Source organism: Protopterus annectens, chromosome 6.part0 (assembly GCF_019279795.1).
Source record: "Protopterus annectens isolate FY-2018-M chromosome 6.part0, PAN1.0, whole genome shotgun sequence".
NCBI classification, from domain to species: Eukaryota; Metazoa; Chordata; order Ceratodontiformes; family Protopteridae; genus Protopterus; species Protopterus annectens.
In genome coordinates, this window is record NC_056737.1 from 967,087,652 (window position 1) to 967,110,151 (window position 22,500).

At 37.5% G+C, this 22,500-nt stretch overlaps 1 protein-coding gene across 2 annotated transcripts in view; it reads right to left on the reverse strand.

Annotated features, from left to right (window-relative positions):
* Positions 1-22,500, reverse strand: part of BCL11B (BAF chromatin remodeling complex subunit BCL11B) — a 270,212-nt gene that overhangs the window by 217,280 nt on the left and 30,432 nt on the right. For both annotated transcript variants that reach the window (XM_044074602.1, XM_044074601.1), the window contains exon 2: positions 21,974-22,339. In XM_044074602.1, coding sequence (XP_043930537.1) covers positions 21,974-22,339 — 366 coding nt within the window. The remainder of the gene's footprint in view (positions 1-21,973; positions 22,340-22,500) is intronic.

Consider the following 22,500-nt stretch of genomic DNA (forward strand, 5'->3'; position numbering starts at 1 on the left):
AAGCCACAAACCATCCTACAAGGTATCATGGGAGCTGATGGTTTGCACAGAACATAAACAGACAGAAGTTACACCTTGATTCACTTCTCTTTCATGGTTTAATGAGTCTTGGTAATATTTGGATGCATTATTTTAGAGCTTACATGGCATTACAAGATACAGAAGACAGTGTGACTCTTGATGCTGTTAGAAACGTTTCAAACCCACTGTAAGACCAAGATGTGAACATGGGACTTCTATGCTACAACCATAAAGTTAACAAAGATGTAGGAACTAATGCCATGATCATTAACTCCACAAGACCTTACTTAACTTAATACATAATGGTTTACTGCAGTACAGCCAGTAACATTTTTCACTAAATACTAACAAATCCTGCTAAAACCAGGTCTCTACCACTCATTCAATCACAATGACTATTAGCAGACTAGTGAGAAACAAAATAAAATGATACACTGATTTTTCTTCTAAGAAATCAAGTTCTACTTTTCTTGTGGAGGGTACATACCAGAAACTTTCCCCATGCTAAATCCTGCACTCCACTGCCCTTTTCTTAGGGGTTACCATTTTAATACATCTACCACTTATTTAACTTTGAATGCATCAGATCACAGGACCCTCTTCTCCCATCCCCAAACAGCAGATTCCATTTCCAGACAAAGGCGCCATCAAGGTATGTAGAGTCCTTTGCCCCTTCTCTAGCAGTCCAGCTACTGCACTACCTTTTTGTGTTGACTTGAGTATATCAGCAAGTGACATACTATTTTAGCATCAAGTCTTACGGTCTTGCTCCTTTCTTTTATGCATTTCACTAACAGATGTGTCAGATGCTCCACTGTAACTTGCAGCTCTCAGCCCTTGCAAGTCTGTGTGTCTTTTTCTGGTTTTGAGGACTGTTATGTCATAGATAAAGGTGACGCTAGATTGTATGGTCTGCACATATGTCATGCTCCCTGTCACATGACACAGTGATGCTCAGTCTGTTACTGTCACCCACTCTACCCATCATGCTTTGCAAACCATGACTTGGGGTTACTCTAAACAACTCTGCAACTACCCACTGCCTTTTCCTTCCCATCACCCACATACATGAGCAAGAATGGGTTTACCCAGAAATTCAAGATCAAGTCTCCAATGCATTTGACCATAACATGCACAGTTTATTTATGTATTTATTTATTTATTTATTGATTTGACGTTTGTTAACCAGGTTAGTCTGACTGGGCGAAGCCCTTTTTTAGCAAAGACCCGAGGAGAAAAGCTCCAATAGTACATTACTTAATGCATTATGTATCATGGATAACAGTTGCTAAAGAAAAAACAAGAGTATGTATAACAGAAAATGACTTGGTTGGTTGTTTACCTGTGAGTATAACAATCAGAGACAAAGGTAGCATATTGGGCATGTATATACATGTTGAAGGTATTAAAAATAACAACAGTTATAAACAAAAATTAGGAAGATGTTTGTAGTAGGCAATTATAAGATACTAAAACAGTAAAAAAAGAGAAACATAAATATAATGAAATATCAAACAGTACAGAGAAAAAGAGGAAAAAAGTAATATGGTGTAAACTCAGTCAAGTAAAGAAAAAATAGAAGAAGAAAAAATAAGTATTTGGTATAAATACCAGTGGAAAAAGAAACCCAGGTAGGAAACCAGTGATAGGACTACTGTGGTAGCAGTCAGGATGACAGTAAGACTACAGGTATCATTTTATAAAATACAAGCCACTACACTTTGTGCACAGCAAGTACAGCTTGATTGGAAAAGAACCTCATTATCAAATGATTGCAGTTTCTCGCCCAGCTGCCCAAACAAGACCATTTGATAGAAGCACTCACCTTTGCTAAATTTCGCAGTGCTGGCAAAATCCCTATTGACTGTGCTAGCTACCTATCCCATCAGTTTCATTTCCCTCAAGAACACTGTTGTTTGAGAGCCATAAATGTACTTTACAATAATAACTGTCCTGCACCTTCCCATGTCTTTTCACACCAAGACTCTTTTGTAGTGGCATCAGGACATGGTCAGGTTTCCATTATTAGTAATTCTTCAAGACCTTTCCATCTGCCCATTTGACCACTGTCAAGTATAAGACACTGGCACCTCTTTTTCATTTTTTTCCTTCAGTAACAAAAAAAAGCCATCAATCTTTGCTTTAAGTCCTCTGCCCATCAGTACATAGTACTGTCACCAACCCAAAGAGTAGCCCTTTATGCAGGATCCTTCACAGATTCCTATATCCTACATGTGGTATGAATGTTTGCTATAGTTTTCCAGGGGCTGACATATTTGAATGGTTTCATAGGTTCTTACTTGGCACACAGTCTAGGTGGCCATACAAAGCCTAAGCATGCAATTTATCTGCATTACTTGTCATACAATCTACTGCCAACTCTACAACTATAAATAACTTGAGTTTTAACTTGAAACTCTCTATAAAATACAAAAAGATCTGTGAAGTCCTCCCTTTGACTTGCTAAGTGAGGATAAACCAGTTTCAAGGAAGTTAATGTTAGTGTTTCTTAAAAAAATTAGTAAGCAATAAAGCATTCATTGCCGAAACTCTAAAACACTAGAATGTAATGCCCACAAAGATTACAAAAATCACAATTTACCACATATTCAAAATTAAACGAAAAGACAATCTGGATCTATCCTCATGCATTGTCACTGTTGGTAAACAATTCCATCCCGAAATATGATTTTGCATAGCAGCTGTAAAGTAACATCTACAGCTGGAACTGCATATATCCTGTGTCATACATTTTGAAATGGGTCTATAAACTATGTTACAAGTCTGGTAAAAGTTATTGATAACTCACAGAGTTAATATGAGTATATTTAAGTTAGTAAAAATGTACTTTCAACTCTGTCAGTTTGCAACAGTGGGAGCCATTTTTAAGTGTCATATGGACCTCCCACATCAAAATGATGGCACTTTCACTACACAATTCCTTCCTGAAAGGTTAATTTTAAAATTGCTTTGAAAATTTCCTTTCCAGAAGGACATTTATCACTTTTTTTCCTTCTTCCGGCCGTGACTTTGATTTGTTTCCCCTAAAGTTATGCAGATACCAAAAGAGCAACTCATCGCTGGTGTGGTTTCTCCTCTGTTTGGGGATGCCTACAGGCTAGTAGGACTAAGTGTCTACTGCAGTGGTGGGTTAGGAGGTCAGGCATAAAATCATTCTGCAGGTGTGATGGATTTTTGCACCTTAGTATCTAGCAACCCCTATTTATAAGCACCCAGCGATGTTAGCGTGTTAACACCATCCTCCCAGATGTGCAAATCAAATATTGGTACATCTGCTCATGCACTTGATAATTTTGCCCCTCAGTCCAACCTATGACTTTCACCAGGGGCAGTGGCTGCAATACTAGTCCAGAACTCTTCTTTGGAGTTAGGAGATGCACCCCCCATTCCAACCAATTCCATCCACCCCTTCTACAGACCTCTAAGCTGTCTGACGTCATTGATGCAAATCCAAAAAAGGACTGGCACATATTTATAAATATATATATATATAATATATATATATATATATATATATATAGTCATAAAACAGTTAATGAGATGTGTATGTTAACAATCTGGGGCAAAATATTGAAATACAGCATCATGTGCCTGTAATGCATTTGGCAAATGTAGTCTTATAAATTTAGAATTTTCCAGATACTGACTTGAAATTTATAACACAAATAACTTTTTATGCCACTGCATGATAGAGCTGCCATTTCTCAGATCCATCGGGTTTGCCTTTGCTTTGCAAACTCACCTTCAGTGCCACGTGTGAACATTTATACTGCAATTATTAATAACAAATCATAAACTTGTCACTTTGAAGTCTTGGGGTAAAGCTATTAAAAGATCTAAAGCTACAATATGGCATTTAATTGGAAAAGGGAAATGTGACCTTGTAGCTTTAGCAGCTTTCAATGTTTTCAATTACAAAATGCAAAATCATTGTTTTTTGTTTCTCAGTGCTCTTGATGAGTCGAGTTGAAGCTGTATTTTTTCATATCTACCCTCAAATGCATTTGTTTTTTTTTCAACCTCCTACAAAGATTCCATTGGCATAAGTAGGCAGGATACTAGGATATACCACTACTGGTCTTCAACTTCCAACAGCAGTCCAGGTGCTGTTTACCATACAGGCATGGGGTGACTCGGTGGCCAATGTCAACTTTCTTTTGCAAGGGAACAGTTAAGGCAATCTGTACTGTCTATCATGATGCAGGCATTGACCAGTTTCTGCAGTATGTGCAGACACCAAGAGTGACTAAACGCGCCTGAAAGATATGCATGTTTATTCTTATAGATATTACACACACACACACACACATACACACACACACTATTGTCTAAGACAGACTACTGCAAAAAAAAACTTTGGAGTGACTGCTGCCATTTCAAAGTATCAAAATATGACCATATTCTGCATGGGCAGAAATGTACTGGTAATAAACAGGGGTATAGGATGGCAAAATACCAGGAGACCAAAGTCAGGGTTGGTGGGTAAAGGACGAAAAATAAAAATGGTAGTTTCATTCTTACGCTACACAACTATGCAACCACCTTCCACATGCAAAAACATTAATACCTGTTTTCTTGAAGATGTATCATAAAAATATTGTATTGCAGTTCTGCAGTAAAGTTAAGAACACTAGTGGAGTTAAAGGGTTGTGTTTAAGAGACTAGATGTAGGTGTGCAACTTCAGTAACTTGCATTGTTGCTCCTGAATTGTACAATGTGATAATTTCTTCTGAACTCTTCAAGAACAGAATAATTGCCATTTCTTCAGATCCCACTCTATATTAGCTATGTTCCTAAAGGAGGATGCAACGCTCATTCACAAAAATACACTTTTATGTCATTTGCAAGACTTCTTGCAACCTCTAGTAATGAATCATCATCACAGACATGCTGCTTTAAGCTTCTGCATTATAAATAAATTAGTCAATATTAAGAGTGCTGCATTTAATCCCATAAATACAGCATTGTAACTTTTTCCAGCATTATAGCTTGACAGTTTTCAGAATCCCCCATCCTCCCACCCAAAAAATATTTATTGAGTAACCATTACTTCTAACCACCCCATAAACAAAACAAACACAGTTCTGGGGTATAGGTTAAAATGTTTTTTTTTTTTCCTCTTACATTACAAAATAAATTATCCCCTTAATTCAGAAAATGAATATGATCACCAGGAATTAACATTTCTGTTGCTCAGTCATTTATCAACTGTACTGACACTTTTGGGTACAGGTATTACAGACTGTAAAGGTTACAGCACAACATTTAACCCATCAAACGGGTGTTTAACTAAGGTAATTTTCAATATCTTCACCCAGAAGTAACTGTATAATGAGGCCTTCAGAGTATATCATGAATGCGATACCTATCATTTTCAGTTCCTGGACAGGCTTTCTTTGTAGAACTAAAGAAAAGTTTTAGATTTGCTCTCTAAAATTAGCTTAACTGTGAACACAAATGCCTTCCATGTCTTTACTTCAGGATTTATAGCTATGAAACAAAAATGTGGACAATTTAAATAGCAACTGTTTAAAGCAATCACAGTTATAACTATGCATTTATTTTTATTAATGCAATTTGTTGGCATAATGATTAAGGTGTTTCCTTTACAAACACAAGGTGCAGGGTTTGATTCTCAAATGAGGTAATTGGCTAGGCTTAAAATGGCCCACATGGGCAGTTAGCCTAGTACTAATCAATGAACCTATTTACATCAGATCGCTGCTGTATCTCTATAGTATCTGATAAATTAAACATGCCTTCATCTACGTATGCTGACAAACTTAAATGCAATACTGCTCCGAGACCTTGCCTCCAGAACAAGGCATCATCAAATGCCAACAAATTAACTCACCATCAGGATTATGACATTTCTAAGAAACTTACTCACTGTCATCAATATTGGTTATGCATTGTAAATTAGATAGCAAGTCTCCATCAGATAAAATGTTTATACCGCTAGTCTGTAAATATTATATATTCTTCTCAGCATCCTTACTCATTATGTAATATTTGTTTCATTTAAGTTGTTTTTTGTCATGCTTCACTATGATTATGTGATAGTACATATTAATGTCATCTTATTACACACAGTGGAAACTGTTCTGCTAACTGACTTTACTGGCACTTCATTCGTACAGCTGAAATTAGCACTCTTGCCTTGCTGATTGTAAAGGTATTACATTTAATTAATACTGCATGTTTGTGCCTTGTTGATTTTGCATTCTTGTTCATTACTGGTAATATCTAAGGTGATACTGCTTTGTTGCTAATGCTGTTTCAGATAATTTTGCACTGTCACCATTTACTAATACTAGTTACAAATCAAATGAACTTATTATCTTGGTTATTGACTGAATGTTTGACGTTTGCTATTGTCACTTTGTTGCTTGCTACTGATGGCTCTAATTCACAGTTTGAAGCTACTGCGATGAGGTTATGCTGTATGACAAACTTTGTTATAGATACCGCTTGCTCAGTTGTTACTGCATCGTAACCATTTGCTCTACTATTACTGCACTTGAAATTATACAGTTAGACTATGCAGTTCTGCAGCTATTGCTTTACAGTTTCTGCACCTGGAGCCATTGTGTTAGACTCTATTGCTCATTCTTGCTACTAGTTAGGCAGTGACCAAAGCAATGTATGTTTCTGCTACCGATTGCACTTAATATCACTTTTACTCACTGTTGTTGTAGCATTGCAGCTTGTACAATTTGCTGCACTCTTGTGAAAATCTAAGGTATTGTTCTCAGTTACTGGTCTTGAAACCATTGGGTCAGACTATCTCATTTAAATTTGCCTATACTTAATGATTACTTTTACATTGTTTTGCGCTTACTACCGTGTCTGTGGTATCCAGAGTATGCTAGTTACTATATGCATAGTCACATCACATATTTTTTGTATTCTTTAGTCATATCTCATATTATCATTTTAAAGTCCAAATCCATTATACCTTTCTGTCTTATGCCAAGAGTACAAATTAATCTTGTTTTTTCATACTCCTTTGACTGCATTAGCGATTATAGAATCTCAACTCAGCCCATTCTGTGATCTGCCAAACAGCACTACGTAATTTCAGGTAGTACAGCAACTGCTTTATGCTTACTGAAGTGAAAACCCTTCACTGCTTTGTCACAATGATTCAGTATGTAAGAGGTGTAAATATTTATTTATTTTACATTTGTTTACCGGGAAAGTCCGAATTGGAATGAAGCCAATTTTCAGTGGAGGCCCGGGGAGAAATGCTCCAGATTTATTGAACTTGAAGACTACCCTTTCAGCGCACCCCATTCAGTAAACACAAATCACACAGACACACACACACACACACACACACACACACACACACACACACACACACACACACACACACACACACACACACACACACACACACACACACACACACACACACACACACACACACACACACACACACACACACACACACGCACACAAACACACAAACACACACGTATAGTGGAGATCACCTTCACTGCATAAACTTACTAAATGTTTTTACGTTTTTAAAGGTACTCTGTTTATGTCTCCCAGACTTAAGAAAATGAAGCTTAACCCATTGTTTCACACAGTAATATCCCCACATTCTTCCTGCATGCCCACAGCCCACACACATATCTCAAAGAGCCACAAGGCTGCAGACTGCAAGCCCACAAGGCCCAGTGAGACTGCATGCATCAACAGTAATATTTTAGTAATAGGTGACTCTACTGCCAAACATCACATTCACCAGGCTTTCTACATAGGTTCATAGGTAGGTACTAGGCTATTGGCCCAAGGGCCTACATAAGCCTAGCCAACAAGGTTCCCTGGCTTATGCTACCCAAGAAAGTTATTTTCCTGTGCCACTGTCGAGCAGAGACTCAGAAGTGATTCCCAGGGTATATTTCCTATTTCCCATCCACTCATCAAGATTTTTCTTGAAGAGTGCTAATGAAGAACTTGGCTTGACGTAGATGGGTAGCCTGTACCAGAGTTTGGGAAGTCTCTGGGACAGGAATCTATCCCTCCAGCATGTCCTGTTTATTGTGGTGACAAGGTTTAGGTCCCTAGAGCGTGTAGCTCGGAGGGACTGGGATTTCTTTTGGTGTAGCATGTCCAACAGCTCTGGGTTTGACATAGCTTTATATGTTAGGCAGAGATCACCTCAGAGTAGGCGATATGCTATGGAGTAATGGTCATAATATCCCTTATCAGACCCATTATCGAGTACAATGCCCCCTTCAGCATGTACCTTGACAAGCACATGCATCAGCTGGAGAGACCACAGAGGTTCCTGACCAGGAAAATCCAGGGTCTCAAACACCTATCCTATACAGATAGGCTAAAAGCCCTGCACCTTTTCTCAGTCTCTTGCAGACTGCTCACAGATGACCTGTGTCTGACATACAAGGCCATCTCAGACCAAGCCTTGATGGAGCTGCTGCATATCCGTAAGTCAAAGTCCACTCGCACAACCCACACGCAAGGCCTCAACCTGGTCTGTGACATTAATAGAACTTGTTGGTGGGATAGATTTGTGTCTTAAAGACTCCCCCATCTGTGGAACAGACTGTCTCTCCATGTCAAGCAGAGTACCTGTGTAGCCATGGAACCTGGACAACTGGATGGGAAACAGAAAATATACCCCTAGAATCATAGGTGTGTCCCTGCTGGATAGGGGAAAGAAGTGCTGACTTTGTGGAAACATGGATGAAATTCTTGGTTAGGCTTATAAGGGCCTCTGGACCAATAACCTAGTATCATCCTATGAACCTGTGAACTGGGAGCAGTCCATGTGGGGAGTGAATGATCAAGGTGGTCTACCTAGGAGGACATGCAGAAAGACTGACTGATCTTGCAATGCATGTGTCTGAGGCAAGAAAGACATTGGTCTTCAGTGATTTTTGCCATGACCCAGAGTGATGCTGAGATTCAAAGACAAGAAAATTGGCTTCAATAATTGATTATGTAACTGGTGTCATTCTAGAGGGGATCCAGTATGTCTCAGCTTGGGATCAGAGCTTGGGATCAGATGGCTGACAAAGTCTTCTGGTGTGACCTCTCTTTCCATGGCTTTCACATTTTGGATAATGCTTTCAGTGTACCAACAGTGACTTTTCTAGGTAAAGTCCATCTTGTGGACTTCACAATCTAGTAAAATCTAATTTAGAAAATGTTAATGTCTGTCTGTGTCTGTGTCTTTCGGCTTAACTCTACTAAATTCCATGTGTCTTAACAAAAAAATTCCCAAACTCGAGGCTTCTTACATCTTGAAAGCATTCATATATGTGTTGTTATACAGATATGCTTTCAAAGCAATTAAAGCATTCCCTTTATTCTTGGGTTTGTAAATTTACATCTTCATAGGTTCTTACTAAGCTTACTGTCAAAGGAAGCCATGGAGAAGTTCAACCACATCACCCAGTCCTGGAGGGAGATATTTAATTCTTCTTGTGTCTTCAATCCTACCTTTAATTGCATGGGTTAATTAGCATTTGTCAAAGATACCATCACATCACGGCTGATTCCCTGGGATCCCAAATTTAAACTCTTAGATATCTAACTCACTATAGACAAGATCAATTATAATTCATAGCTAGCTATGAACAATGCTGGTGAAATTAGGATGCTATAAATGAGTCACTCACACTGGATATTAACAGACTATTGATGACATTAAACAAGTCTCCATTAATGCTAACAACTTCATAATGTGCAACTTCAGCTATTCAAGTTTCCATCTGCAAAGCAAGATTTAGCCACATCAAAACTCTTGGGTGGAAGCATTTATCCTAGACGATATAACAATATTTCCATGTTCTTTCTGGAAAATCAGTTTGTGAGTAAAACTGTTTTAACCAAAACTGCTTTGTTAAAATGGGAAATGCACTATATACAATACAACACAAAAAGTCGTTTTTTTGGTTGTTTGTAAAGTGCCACAACCCAAGCAAGGGCAATGCCTTCTATACTCTCAAAATTTGTATAAATCAACTCAGAGGTTGCTGTACCTTTCCCACTAGCAGCAGCCTTGTGAAACTTACGTGTCTTTTAACTACCCCTGCAGTTAAAGGGCAGTGCTTCACCCTAAGAGCATTGATTAATCCAGGGACTAGATATCACTGGATTAATTAACACTCTATTTAACCACAATTCAGGCCAAATGCTGATTGTTGTATTTATGTTTGTTTGATTGCTTTTTGATTGACTGATAGATTGATTTGATTACTGGTTGGATAGGCTGGTCTTCTCACAATTTTCAGCTATGATCCAGGACAAGAGCACTACTAACAATACACTTATACATGAAACATGACAGAGAAATAATGCTAAACTAAACAAAATGAAATAAACATTGTTTATATGCACTCAGTGATAACAACAGACAATGTAAGTAATTCAACAAAATGAAAAGAAACTGCCATAACCACAAAGAAATGCTAAAATGTAAAAGTCATCCAGAGTTTATTAGTTTCACAGCACAGATATGGAGACTACACTGAAATTAAAGTATATTTAACAGCAACAATGAAATGAAAGGATTTTGACCACTGTTTGGTTTACTCGGCTTCTGACAGATGATTAAAAATGTGAATAATGTCCAGCAGGTTAACACAACTGGTTAAAGCTACGAGATGTGACCTCTCATCAACCACTAGCAGTGATGATTCTGTTACTTTCTGATAAGTGACCTCTGTGTCTCTAAGCATGTCATTGATGTACATGGGTGAATAAACAGTAATGTACAATTTGTACTACACCTTATCAAATCTGACAGTATCCCATATTTATATGGCAGTTTGTAGGTGTGAACTCTGTTTGTGTCACTTTTGACAGGACTGCTGTATGTACAGTGTAGGTCACATCTACAAACAATCTACTGTGTTTCAGTCAGACATTTCCGTTTACTAAACATTAAACTGACAAAAACATAAAACTAACAAATTAATACTGATATCTGCCTCTGCATGCACAATGGACAGAATGAAACACAAATGACACAAGAGAAAAATGTTGTTGCTGCCATTAACTGAAATACATAAACACCTCTTTCTGTTACAGCCATCACAATAATGGAAGGTGGTGTTTTCACCATGGTGTACTGAGCCAGTGTTAAGGGTTAAGAGACATCACTCATGACTTAGGCACCAAGTAAAAATAAATCAGCCCATAAATTACTACTATATAATATCATAAGTTAGTAAGAACACTAGGCCAGCTGGCAAACATTTGCTAATCCCCTACTACATTGTCCAAGTTGAGTTTAAATATGTTCATGTTACAACAACATAAGATTATTATAAGAAAATATGTTCCATAATAAGGGATCTCTTTGTGAAAAAAAACACACTATCCCTATAAGCTAAGGGAATAAGCAGGGTGGCCTTAAGTTGTGAAGCGTTTTTATAAAAGAAAAGGTAGTAAATAATTTACCATCTTTATCAGCTTTTTGTATTCTATTTTTTGTTCACCCACGATGACTGACCAATAAGTCTCTCATTACTGGACTTGAGCTCATCAGTTCATTCATGGTGAGAGCTCTCTAGAGGGGCTATCATTCAGGCAACTTTGAGGGAATTTGCCAGCACCTTAGCTATGGGAGCATTTATAATGGCCCTAAATCCACCCCCAGGCAGAAGGCCCAACAATCTGCATCATTGCAGAAGCCCAAAATGCCTTTCCTGAGCAGGTACTGCTTCTGTGCATTATGATAAAGGCTACCAACTGTTAGTGGCTTAGTGAGCCAAAAACCCACACCCCAGATGCATTATTGCATTTCTGCGCACCCATCCTCCGGTGCCAACTCCTTCAAGCACTTAAGTTACTAACCAAACTGAGGTCACATGGGCTAGAGTGTTGTCCTCTCTGCCATTGGAGATGATCATTTTTTGTTATATTTAACTACTAAACACATTACACCACTATGGTATGCAAATGTGGATACGGGGACTTCCAAAACACGGAATTCCAAAAGCAAAAATGTTAGCAGAACTAAAATTAACTTGTTAAATGCTTTCCTGTGCAGAGGTTTTTGCCAAGAGCACCCCAATATTAGTATTCTTGCCACCTACTTGTCGTAGCTCAGTGGTAAGAATAGTTACCCCAGTCTTCTGAAACTGCATTCTCTGAATTCTGTTTTGGAATTCCAAGACTTATTCAAAAGTATAAGTCCCCCATAACCTGGAATATAAATGTAATTCCGCAATTGCTTTTTTATCTAACAAACATTTTAAGTTTTTTTCCCCTACATCCTGAAGAAAACTCATTACACACATTTAGTTTAATCATGAGATACTTGTCAATATAAACAAATGAAATTCCATATCCTAATAATGATTGTACCACACATTTATAGACTGCAATTATTGAATCTTTCTTCAAGTAATACTCCATAAAGTCTCATAACATACAATGTACTATACTGTGCTATTCTGATTGTTAAATTTTAATGTTGTTTGAATTTTAAGGTATCACCAACCATGACCCCAAGAACTCTACATAATGGCATGGGTGAAATATATTACTCACCATGAAGAGTTAATTTTTTTGTATTATTCAAACTAAAATTGATAATATTATTTTTATTTCAAAAGTGGAGACTTGTCTCTTGTGACTATACATCTGCCAATCCTGGGTGTGACTTAAACAGAGTTAAAGCCGTCTCTTTTGCACATCTGTCTATTCATGCATTAGGATGAACTGAAAAAGATGTTGTAATTATTCCAAACAAAAGAGACCTCCAGTACTGAGCTTTTGGGGATACCACTAGCAGCCATTTCTGTGAAAGAAGATTTGCAGTTTATCCTACGTACAGTAATCCTATAATTAAACCAATCACAAGCCAAAAAATAAGTGAACTGAATTGGATTCCCTTTATAGAATTTACTTTACATCAATGTGGTAACCTAACAGATGTGATAACTTTATCCAGATAAGTTCTGTCCAGTGAGAGATCAACATCTAAAAATGGTGTAACGCCTTTATAGTAATCAATACTTTTAAAGCAGAAATGCAAGAATTCAGCTGTAAGGTTATCCACTATGGTATGTAAGATTGTAGAGGTAAACAGGAAATCTTGTGATTTATGAAACATAATCATCATTATCAAGCCTCCTACAATATCTTTGCAGGCTGCATTGTTTATGCTGGTCAGTTCACTCATGCAAGATAACACAAAAATCATAACATCATTGCATGACTGGATGTCACTGAATTAATCAACACCCTATTAAACTACAATCTAGGTCAAAGGCACATCAGTAAAACACAGCTTGATATATATTTATGCTATATAATCCAGCAAAACAAACATGCTAAATAAAGTAAATAAAACAAGATACAGGCAAATGTAAACATAAACTAAGCACATTCCCACATTTATTTCTTCCATTCTTAATACCAAAGGACTGCATGTGTTAACAGCACTATCTATAAATGTCTACCAGGCAGAAACATTAGGACATGTTCTGAGTTGCTATGTATATTTAGCACTCATTTCTGTTTACTTAATAGAGGAAGAGAGGAATAAAGACCACAAGAATGAAAGATGATGGCTTATTCATTCAGAACTCTAAGGCTTTTCATGTACTGCAGTGGGCTGATATGTCTGCATTTACTTGCTATAATAAGGAAGAATGGTTCAGCAATTTCATGTCTCTGGAATAACAATACCCTGATTTATAGAAAAAGAAATGAATTACTCTGCCTAGGATGCCCTGGCTAACCATATCTGTTTCTTTGTGAGTTCCAAACAGCTAGTGGCCAGCCTCAAAAAGACGTAAAGAAATGCTGTGGAAAAAAATGTGATGTATGGGTTATAGCCACAGCCTTGTAACCAGTGTGGTCTAAAGGTAAACAATGTATCGATGTTAGGAGTTTGACCCCAGGAGGTTACCTCCCAGTGCTTTGATCCACTCAGTGCAGAATTAGGTAACAAAACACAAAACCTACAAAAAAAATTCATCTTTGCATGACTGTCTAAAATAAATAATTTCAAAACAAAAGTTAACAAAGATATCAGTACTGTTTTATCAGACACCAGCAATTTGGGCTGTGAGTTTGCATTCTGAATTAAGTGAGTCCAGTAAACTTGTAGCAAAGGTGCTAGTGAATCTGTCTTTATTTCATTCTCAACATTGTATGTCCTCCTACAAATCTTATTGCTTCTAAGGTATAATGTGTGATAAGGACCACTGCAGGTGTCCTGTAAAAATAGTTTGCTGCACTGCTGACTTTTTACATCTGTAGTACAATGTTCCTATATTCCTGAGAAAGGCATGCTTCAGCCAAAGATAAGCTATGGATATTAATGGACATTATGTCACCACAGGAGCCATGCAATACATATGGAGGTCAGTCACGTCTTGCCATAATAAATCCAATGTTATCAATGAGAAGAACGACACAGAAGTAACATGGGCCTCTTCATTGAGCCAAAAATTCAACCTGACAATATTCGGTAACTTAAATGTGATTTCACGTGATTGATTAGTAAGCCAAAATTGTAACATCATGATCCAAGGCATTAACACAAAATAAATAAAATAAAAATACTTCTGCCTTCCTAAATAATTTTTGAATAACTGATAATAACAAATATATAATTTAAGAGGGCACCGCATCAACATTTTCTGAGAAAGTTGGGCTGATAAGTGGGGCTGATTATATCCAACTGTTTTTTTTTTTTTTTTTGACACGCAAACATAGAAACTCTTACAAATGCTTTTAAGACAGTTAGAAATACGTCCATGTACAGGACAAAAAAACTTCTTCTCCACTGATAGCAATTCTTCTGCATACTAAAAAGTCCCCTCAAAACACTTGCTGAATGAAAACAAAGAAGACGTATTAATGAGGCAGTCGCATAATGGTAATAAACCAGGGCATGCCGGATTTCTTCAGAAGTGGTCAAATTTGAACCCTTGAATGTACCTGACCCTACATACAGTGTACAACACCTGTCAGTCGCTCCTTTAGAACCTATTGCTAGTTATGTTTTTTTTTTTAATACTGCACATCTCAAGGGTATTGGAAGAAGGCTGTAGGTTTGACTCCTGTCTGGGCATTGGGGGTTGGTCTAATGGTTAAGGTGTTTACCTTACAAACACAGGGTACCGGGTTTAATTCTCATGTTTGTAAAGGAAAGTGGCTAGGGTTAAAATGGCCCACAAGGGCGACTGGTCTAGTACTAAACTACACAGCTCTCACTAGAATCAGGGACACAAACTATTAGTACTATTAACCTCAGGCATTCACAAAATAAGACAAAGGTGAATTAATACACATTTTGTGAAGGAAAAGAAGTCTGGAACTCCAATTTTTGCCATCATTTATTGAGTATAATTCATCATCTTTACTCCAAGAGTCTCCCAGTTTTAAGCGAGATTAGAGGAACAGAGCTAAAATTTGAGTTAAAATCAGGGACATCCCTGAAAATCAGGGGCAGGTGAGAGGTATGCTTACCTACAAACAGACAGAAAAAATATATAAAAAGAGAAAAAAAGTTACTAATCTGGCATAACTGTCTGTGACATACTAATCCATTTCTGTGAGTCATAGTGTTGGTAAAATGAATGTAGTATCAAAACTGAGCTGTTGACCTAATGTCAAAAAACAAAGAAAAAAATCCATCGGATTGGTTTTGTGTTTTTAGACTATATTTTTGTGAACAGTTAAATAGTAAGCATGGGATCCTTGGGCACAGATTAATAGTATGTGATAACAGACAACTAAAATAATTAAAAACAATAATGCATTCTGTGTTATAATACAATAGTATCGCTATTAAGTTTTGAAATAGCACATCAGCATGCAAAGTTATGAACCTCATGCAGCAGTTTCATTGAGCAATTGCAAAAATATGAAACAACGAATATGCAGCAATTGCAATTAAAAATATGACTGCCCACTAAATTGGAAGGGGCACGTTTATATGTCAGTAATTAATATCCCAACAAATCAAAAGCAGATTACAACTGAATGACACCAACTTCAAAATGATATAGAAACACGGACACACAAACACACACACACACACTCAGACAAGCATACACACACACACACATATACACACACACGCACACACACACACACACACACACACACACACACACACACACACACACACACACACACATATACACACACACACACACACACACACACACACACACACACACACACACACACACACACATATACGCACACACACAGAAAGCAAACTACACTCAACATATTCTGCGAATAAAAGAATGCAGTAAACTCTTTTTCCAACATATTACTACATACTGACAAAAACTAGCCACACAGCCTTCTGTCCAGCACATTGAGCAATATAGCAAAAGGGAAAAACACACACAGAAATTTGTAACCACAATATAAGAGGCTGTACCTCCCCACACACCCACTAAGAATCCTGTATATAACTCCAGGATTGAAAAATCAAGAAGAAAAGGGAGCAAACAGAACTGTATGAAACTGATCACTCCTACTTCATCAGAGAATGCAACCCTATACCGCACTGTGTGGTACAGCATCATTATGAAACAGGCCCACTCAAAACGGCTACTCAAGGAGTACAAAACCTCTCTCTGAGTAAGACATGATGGCACTCATACCTATGGAACTCAGATAATCAGAATTAGAATCAGAATCACATTTATTGGCCAAGTATGCATGCATACAAGGAATTTGGCTCCAGTTTCAGTGACTCTCCAAGTATGAATTACATAAATGACATACATATAGCTATTAAGAACAAGACAAAACAGTAAATATACATATACAGATACATACAAGGTGCAAAGTGCAACTCAGTGCAAGAAATACTGAAATAGACTCTGAAAGAAACAAGTATTAACAATATGTAAACAATACTGCAGAATCCTCGGAGGCTTGAGAAAAAGAATACCCCAACCTAATAAGTTGAGTTGACTGTTTATGAACTTGATAGTCTGTGGAAAAATCTGTTCTTGTATCTGCTTGTTTTGGTAAGTATTAATCTATAACGCCTGGCTGATGGTTATAGTTCATAAAGATGGTGGCCTGGATATGAAGGGTCGGTGATGATCTTCTTCATGACTCTGGAATAGTACAAGTCCTGTAAGGAGAGCAAACTAGCACCAATGATATTTTCGGCAAACCTGACTATTCGATGTAAACTATTTTTGTCATGATTAGACAGAGATCCAAACCACACTGTTATGGATGAGCTGAGAACAGACTCAATGACTGTTGTGTAGAACTGAATAAGCAGTTCCTGTGGGAGGTTGAACTTCCTCAGCTATTGCAAAAAGTACACTCGCTGCTGTGCCATTTTTATGATGGACCCTACATTGGTCTCCCACTTCAAGTCCAGGGAGATTATAGACCCCAAAAACTTGAAGGATTCCACAACTGACAAAGCAGTATTAAATATAAAGAGGGGGGATAATATTGTAGTACCACTCATAGTCCACTGTCATCTCCACAGTTTTAAGAGTGTTCAGTTCCAGATTATTCTGACTACACCAAAGGGCCAGCTGTTCAACCTCCCATCTGTATGCAGACTCATCACCATTCCTGATGAGCCCACTGATAGTTGTATCATCAGCATATTTAATACATTTGACAGAGGGGTCCTTAGAGGTGCAGTCATTACTGTAGAGGGAGAATAGCAGTGGGGAGAGCACACATCCCTGGGGGGCACCTGTATTGATCGTGCGATAGCTAGATGTCAATTTCCCCAGTTTCACCTGCTGTTTCCTATTAGTTAGAACATTGGTGATCTGTAGAGAGGTGGAAGCAGGAACCGAAAGCTGGAGAGTGTTAAGTGAAGAAGTTGTGGAATTATTGTATTAAATGCAGAGGTTAAGTCCTCAAACAGAATCCTTGTATATGTCCCTGGGTTGCCAAGATGTTGCAAGATATAGTGCAAGCCCACATTAACTTAATCATCCACTGACCAGTTCAATCGATAAGCAAACTGAAGGGGGTCCAATGAGGGAGATGTAATATCCTTCAAGTGAGCTAACACCAGCCTCTCAAAAGTCTTCATAACCACTTATGTCATAGCAACAGGCATGTAGTCATTCAGGCCTGTTATAGTGGATTTTTTAGGCACTGGAATGATTGTGGCTTGTTTGAAACATAAGGGAATTTCACACAGCTCTAATGATTTATTAAAAATCCAAGTAAAAACAGGAGCCAGTTGATCAGCACCTGTTTTTAAACAGAGTATTCCCAAAAAGGATACATTTCTTAGTGGCAAAATTATTTCACACTATATGCCTAGTGCTTAGAAAACTAAAGATTCCAAAGTATGTTGCAGTCTTTAAACCAAAACAATAGGACTGAATGTTAAGTCATTTCAAATCTTCCCCAGCAGGAAATAATTTGAGGGGGAAAGTATCTGCTCAGTATAGTAAAAACTGACTGCAGCAGTCAGAACATCTTTAAAAACAAGCTCTGTATTTGTCTTATTGAGTTTTTTTAACTGAATCTGTATGGTTTAGAAAGTTCGTCTCTGAAGAATCCTCAGTCCACTGTTTGTCTGTTGCTTTTTTTTTGTCCCCACACTTACCATGCATTCATGGTATGAAGACTCCAATGCAATGTGTTCAGAAAGTACTGAGTTAATGTTAAACAGCGGAGACATGACTTTCCTTATCCATGGAAGTATTAATGGCATAAACACACAACTGCAGCATACTTTAGAGCTAAGGTCAGAAAGATTTTATACATTAATGCATTACTGGCCTGGGGAAAGTGGTAAGTTTTATAAATTACGCAGACTTATGAAATGAACAGTGGTAAAAGTAGATTGTTTTCTACTGCTGGCTCAGGTCAGGTCAGTGGATCAGGCTTTAGTCTCCAGTGATTTAAATCATTGGTCTTGACTCATTACTGTCATATGAGACATACCATTGCAAAACAAAAGAAGAGCAGCAAACCTTATTAAAATGAAGATTTCCAGAGGCCATAAAGCATACCAGAAAGAGAAAGCTAAGTCAAGGGCAGAAAGTTCTAGAAAACAAAAGCTGTAATTCATAAACATATACTTTCAGTATATGTGAGCTTTTAGCATGTAATGCTGCTTTGTAAATAAGTTTTTAAGCATTACACTGGAACAATTTACTTACCTACTCTTAAAGTTATGTTTTATGAATGGCTTTCAAAATTTTCAAAGTTGATTATGTTTTTCTAACTCCATAGTACTAATTACTAAAGAATAAATAAATAAATACAAAAAAATGTTAAGGAATGGAAGAAATGCTTCTGGATATCCATGTCTGAGATTAGTGTATACAACCTGCCCAATACATCCTGGCACAAAGGAAGGAAATTCAGCAGAGAATTCAGCCTAAGGTGTGTGTCTGTCTGAACTTGGCTCAGCCTCTGTAAGCAATGTCATTACACATTTTGTTACATTTCTCGTGGTGCCATTTTGTTGCATTTCGCAGGGTGCCATTTTGTTACATTTCCCATGGTGCCAGTCACCTCAGTGCCCATTTTGCACAACATGGAGATACTGCATGTTCACCTATAATGCAAAGGCAACATTTTGTGTTATTAGCTTACTGGGGATAGCCTTCACAGTCAGTACACTTCCACAGTGTCTTGTTACCAAGTTTAACAATCACTCCCACAACTGACCGTGGCAAACAAGAACCAACCTCTAGTCTGTCCATGCAGCAATTCAGGATATTAAGCTTTAGCACCACAATGAGCCCATTTTTTTAAATTGTACCAAGGATGTTTTACTTTAATGTATGGAAGGGACACAATATACTCTAATATCACTGAAGGCAAAGTTTTCAGAATAAGGAATAAACATATGTTTATTCATAAGAATTTGTGGGATAAAGGCAAACTGCACATGAGGGACGGAGATCAGGTGGGGACTTGATGCTGATAGAACAGGTGCAGGACCATGTCTATTGTAGCTACATGTAACCCTTTCCAGACTCAGAAGAATGCTGTGGTGTCTCTTAACTTTTTCATTTAGCATTCCTTAATCTCCTCACTGCCTAAGCTCTATGACCTGATTTAACCTTATTCAGAGAAGTGACTGCACTGTCTTACGGCTGAAAAGTAAAACTCGCTTTTCTATTATCACCTGTAAAAATCTTTTTGGGTTGGAGGATGATAGCCAAAAATGGAATGTATAACTGTGTAGAGTGTGCCTTCCTTGAAAGTTTACAGATCATGCAATGTTTTATTTTATAGATGGCAGTCTCTAAAAATTTCTATTAGACTGACATCACAATTAAATACAACATGAAATTTTACAGCGCTACAACTTGCAATAAAGCAGATGAGTTAAGATGAGCAACAAAAGCAAATACTCAGCTCAAGTTCATTTCTGAAGGTCAGTCCTATATATATACTTATGTGTGTGTATATATGCATATTCATTCATTAGAGTGGACACCTTTACAAGCTTAGTTTTCACCTTTCTTCTGCTCTCCATGCAAGATTTCAGAACAACGGGGATTGGTAATTTGCCTTTGCCCTGTTTTGCAGTCACAGAGTTGGTATGCAGGGGGATGTGCACTCTTTTCATATTCACTCAAGTGGAAGTTTGCTAATACTTTATATATATATATATATATATATATATATATATATATATATATATATATATATATATAAAAGTAAAACATACACTGCAATAAATATAAAATTATACAGATCAAATAATTCATTTTAGATCCAGAAATGCACCTACTAATCTGGATGGCATTGTATTCAAACCTAATTAATATAAAATGGGTTAAGTTAGCAACAGTCATGCAGTTAAAATCTGCTGTAAGTCCATGCAGTATTTCAGACTTTAAGTTCAACACAGTTTCTGCCTTACAATGAGATCAGAAATTATGTGGGGAAACAAACAGCTTAGTAGGACAAAGTAGCCATGCAAAAAATGAAAGGTGCCGATTCACTGGGCCACATAGGACCATGAAAATATGAAGTACTCATGTCTATTTCAGAAAATGCTGTGCAGAAGGAGGCAATACTTGAACAACTGCAAAAAATAGTAGCTTGCTAAACAAAACTGAGAATTTGCTTATTATGTGTTAAAATTTACATGACAAATTTCATTAATACAAGTATTAAAAAGCATACGTTGCTCAAACTAATGTCCTTCTTTTTTATGCAGAAATTTTTAAAAAGACTGAATTACTTTTACAAAAAAAAAAAAAAAGATGTGTTCCTTTAAATGTACAGGGCCTACTGAAGTGATTGCAGTTTTAAAAATATATCTCTTAATTACATGTAGATTCTGCCTTTCTGCTTCTTCAGCCCTGGCAGAATGCCCTTTCACTGAAATACAAAGAACGGACTTAAAATCTCTCCCCGAAGGCTGCTGTAGCCCATGATTGGTATAGTTCCTAGTAGAATACTTTTTACCCTCAATAATATGATGTCTTTATTCTCAGTATTTAACTTTTTTTGTTCAGGGGTAAAAAGGACATACCAACAGCAGGGCAGTTAACACAGAAACCATCCTTTATGATAACAAAGGTAAACTGTCCCTCTGCTTGAAACATGCGGGAAAGAAATGCATGGAGTTAAAAACTACACAATGGTTTTTATAATTAGAAAATGTCAAATTCAGGATCGCTAGACTAGGAAGCTCCTTAAAGAGATTCTGTCTTTTTCACCACTCTCAGGTTCAAACAAAGGGAATGTTACATTACTACAAAACCTGCTGTGGGTGAACAGTTGCAAAAAATTAACTGAAAGCAGCAAAAATGAACCAATGCAGTCCTTACTTTAAAAACAGCAGTACGCTAACAAATGGGTTGAAGCTTCAATGATTTTTATTATGTGGTGTTTCTTTGAAAGAGAGGAATACTGCAACTATAAAACAGAAGCAATTTTATCCGCCACATTTGAAATATTACATCGAAGTCTCACTAAACACCTGGCATGCCATACCTGCAACAACACTCTCCTGCTTTGGGCAGATTCCTTTCGGAGGTGTGAGAAGACGATCTTCCTCATCGGGTGTGACTTGGATCCCAACCTCCACTGGCTCTGACACTTTCCTGAGTGAGGAGCGTGAGGAAGGTGAGGGGCTGCTCTTATCCACACTCTTTTCATAGCAGCCCCCACCAACACCAGTACACTGCTTTTTCTTGTGCTCTATAAAAACCAAGATGTCTCCAAGTGGGAAGTTTGTCTGACATTGTCCACAGGTTAGAATATCAGGATCGACGCTGCCCGGGCAGATGCCAATGCTGGGTTCTGGTATGGAGATGCGGTCATCGTCATCTCTATTTGCCGTTCCCACATGGTCGGCCTCTAACAAAAAGTAAAACAAAAGAAAAAAGAAAATAAAAGTTACTTTGCAGGTACACATGATCCAGGCAAGACCACAAACAGTTATGCCAAAGCCGATGTTATAATTTCCATGACACTTTCTCATACTTCAGTCTGCCGAGTTTGTCCATAAAAAGCAAAAT